Genomic DNA, 3,361 nt, shown 5'->3' on the forward strand with positions numbered 1-3,361 from the left:
CATCGTATAACTACTATACTATTTGGGAACGAACATCTTTTTTGTAAGAATTTTGAGGTATGCTGAGAATTAATGTGGAGCTGACACGTTTGCACTTTATATTTTAGATTTCTGCTGGGTTTGAAATGTGTGCACTTTCGGTGCTTCCTACAAATATTAAGAGGCGCTTGGATTTTGTGTGGTACCCCTTCATGTGTGTTTGATTTTTTTCTGTGTGCGTGTAGCAGCCTACAGCTGGACCCGCAAGTTCCAGTGCGGTCAAAGCGGCGCTCATGGTTCCACGATCACCGCTTAATTACATCCGGTTCATTCTCTCGCCCCCATCTCATCTGTTCTCTTTCTAGGCACCGCCGACGCCATCGTACACCAGGGCCGGCGCTTGGCAAGCCAGCAGATGGTGGCGAGTAGGACCTCCGTCCATGGGACAAGCCAGCAGCGCAGTGGAGAAGCTCCGCGTACATATCTTCATTGTGAGCAGATGGCGGCGCGGAGGCCTCAGAGCGCCCTCCTCTCCCATCCGAAACATTGCCGGAGCCTACACGGCCGTCCTCGTGGTATGCCCACTATGCCATGTCTCTTTCTTTCTATAGATACGTCCAGATCAAGCGTCTGGCGACGGCTCGGCGGCTCGGTCCGCAGGCGGCGGCCCGTGGAGGCAGGGGATAGAGGGCCGGGCAGCGGCTTCGACGGGGAGACCCTCCACCACACCATCTCTCCGATTTTTTCTCTCTCTTTTTCTCCCCATGGCCGCCGCCACATCGCGGTGGGGAATCAGTGGAGGAGCCGCCTTGGCGCCTTCACGATAACGGCGTGGTCTTCCACGGGAGGTGACGGCTACGTTCGCTCCCTCCACGGGTCTTGGCGGTGAGGGCGCCGTGCGGCCGTCGATTTCAAGGATGGCGCTACAAGAGCCACCTCCAGAGGTCGCCGCCTCGTGCGGCCTCGAGGCCGTGGGCGCCCCACAGTAGTTAGGGATACAACCCCTGCCTCTAGAGGTCGGGGGCAGCGAGGACGCCGTGCGTCCGTATCCTGTGGCCACTCCTCCGCAGTCGCGCGGCCCGGCGGCGCACGTGGCCTGGACCATGTTTCGGGTCCGTTCGTTCATGCTCATGAGCAGCTTCTCTCAGATGGCTCTCCTCTTTTTTTTCCCTTTTCCCAATAAGAGGTTCCGCTCTGGCTCCGATAGCTTTGATGATCCCAGGTTGATAAGGTGTGTTTCTTCTTTGTATGCCCTCTGATTTCCCGTGCTTCCTGTTTTTTTTTTTTCAGAATTGGCCGATCAATTCCCGTGGCAGTTTTAATGAAATTGACATCCTTTTGTGCAGGCTTCTTGTGTGCATCTGGGCTCTTGTGCTAAAAAAATATGGGGCTATGCAGTTAGCGGCGGCAATGCAGATCTTTTTGGTGAAGAACGTCTCCATAGGTATTTTCAGCCTTTCAGGTACAACCTTTTGCTGAATGGCCTGTGGTTTTGATTTTCTTTGCGGATGCATTACTGTTTGTAATTTTCTAATTTAGCTTCACATATGGATTTCACTACAGTTCTGCAAATGTGCACCATAGTGTTGTCCACCGCCAGCCTTGCGTCCGGCATGACCAGCTGACGGGCCGGGGTGTTACCTTTCTCCAGTGTGTTCTTTCCCGTGGGATGGCCTGCAAGGTCCGCACCTGTGCGCTGAGGTTTGCGCTCGGACTACAGCTACAGCGGCTACTTCGTGGGGTTGTCCTTCATTCTGTCCGGTTGTGTTGTTAATATTTCATATTGCCGAGGTTGTGCGTCTTTTTTCAGTTTCTGGTCGCGGCGTCGAGGTGTCATCCTTGTGAGGAGATAAGGCATGCTAACTGACCTATTGCTTATTTTCGACGTTTGCTGCACTAATTTGTCTGTTCTTATATGTGGTCTTTTTGGGTTTTAGCTCATGTTCCTCAAGGTCAACAGCAACAGATTCATCTCTTTTGGTGATCACGTCTAACTGGTTTGGATCATGGTGTTCTACATTATTGGGGATGTTCTTCCTCTAACGTGTTTAAACCGGAGGCATGGCCGTGTGGTGCTCTGATTATTTTATTTGCTACAGGCATTATTTTCTCATATGTTTCATTAAGAGGTAACCAACTTTCTTCTAGAGTATTTTATTTTGACAACTTTCTTCTAGAGTACTTTCTGTCTCATGATGTCACATTTTGACATATTTAGAACTTCTGATATTGCAGGTAACTAACTTTCTTCTAGAGTACTTTCTTTCTCACGATGTCACATTATGACATATTTTTTAGAACTTCCGAGATTGCAGTATGAATACTATTGTTTTTGGTGTCCATCGCCTCTCATCTCATGGATTAATATAATGATTGGTAGATAACATGTCTTTAATTAGTTCTTCATGTAGTAATATTTGATTTTTTTACCCAGTAATAAATAAAGACATTGCCAACAGATACCTGTTACAAAAATGGTACATAGCATTATCCATATGCTATATATGTGTTTTTCTACAATTAGATAACAACGTAGTCAGTCCACACTGCACTATACGAAAAGGAAAAACTCATCTACCATCAATTAACTTTTAGCAGTTCGTTCACCAATTTTCAACTTACTTTCTCTGCATATTATGTGCCCATATGAACCGGCTAGAAAAAAAATGTAATGTTCTAATGACCATAATCTATTGTTAAGAACTAAAAAATCCAGCTTCACACTTTGCTCCATGCTTTTAATTAATTTTATATGTGGCTTATAACTTTTCAGAGATCTCTTTCGACTTCTACCAGCCTCTTTTCACGTATTATTGCTCTATACCCTCTCATGGCTTTAAGGTTTTTCTCCAAATTCACATGCAGTGTGATAAAACACCTGAAATTGCATCTGATCATGTATTATTTTGTTGAAAATATGTCAGGTAATCCTTGGACTGCTGATGCACTGCAGTACACAACTACACATCAGTATGAATGACTTAGCCTTGATGCTTCTTATGATATTTTTTGAGGAACCTGATGGAACCAATCAGAAAAATACTTTGGAAGTATAGCAGTACCAGCAGATGCTTCAACCAGCTAGAGGTAGCAGTTCTCGCAGAAAGGGCACTGAATACTCGATTTGCTGAATGATCGCTTCTGAGCCAGCGAGTACTGATTATATCATTGACCTACTTTGTGTATCCGTTGCAGATTCTTGAGTAGGTGTTGTAGGCACTCTTGGTAGTTTATTTGGTAAATTCCTGATTGACTTCCTTGGGAATGCATTGATGTGTGAACATGAAAACCCCACCATACTTAAATACAGCGTTTTCTCATCCCTGGTAAGCTAACATGCAAACTGATGGATGTAGATTTGAGGACTGTTGCCCCTGCAAAA

General features: G+C 46.0%; 1 protein-coding gene across 1 annotated transcript; it reads left to right on the forward strand.

Moving 5' to 3' along the window:
- Positions 1-319: 319 nt before the first annotated feature.
- On the forward strand, positions 320-3,361 carry LOC124655020. Its single transcript, XM_047193993.1, has 5 exons — positions 320-554; positions 1,326-1,441; positions 1,519-1,680; positions 1,790-1,833; positions 1,917-3,361. The coding sequence occupies exons 1-4, from the start codon at positions 420-422 to the stop codon at positions 1,830-1,832; spliced, it is 456 nt and encodes a 151-aa protein (XP_047049949.1). The 5' UTR covers positions 320-419; the 3' UTR covers position 1,833; positions 1,917-3,361.

The sequence above is a fragment of the Lolium rigidum genome, chromosome 5 (assembly GCF_022539505.1).
Source record: "Lolium rigidum isolate FL_2022 chromosome 5, APGP_CSIRO_Lrig_0.1, whole genome shotgun sequence".
In the NCBI taxonomy this organism is placed as follows: domain Eukaryota; kingdom Viridiplantae; phylum Streptophyta; class Magnoliopsida; order Poales; family Poaceae; genus Lolium; species Lolium rigidum.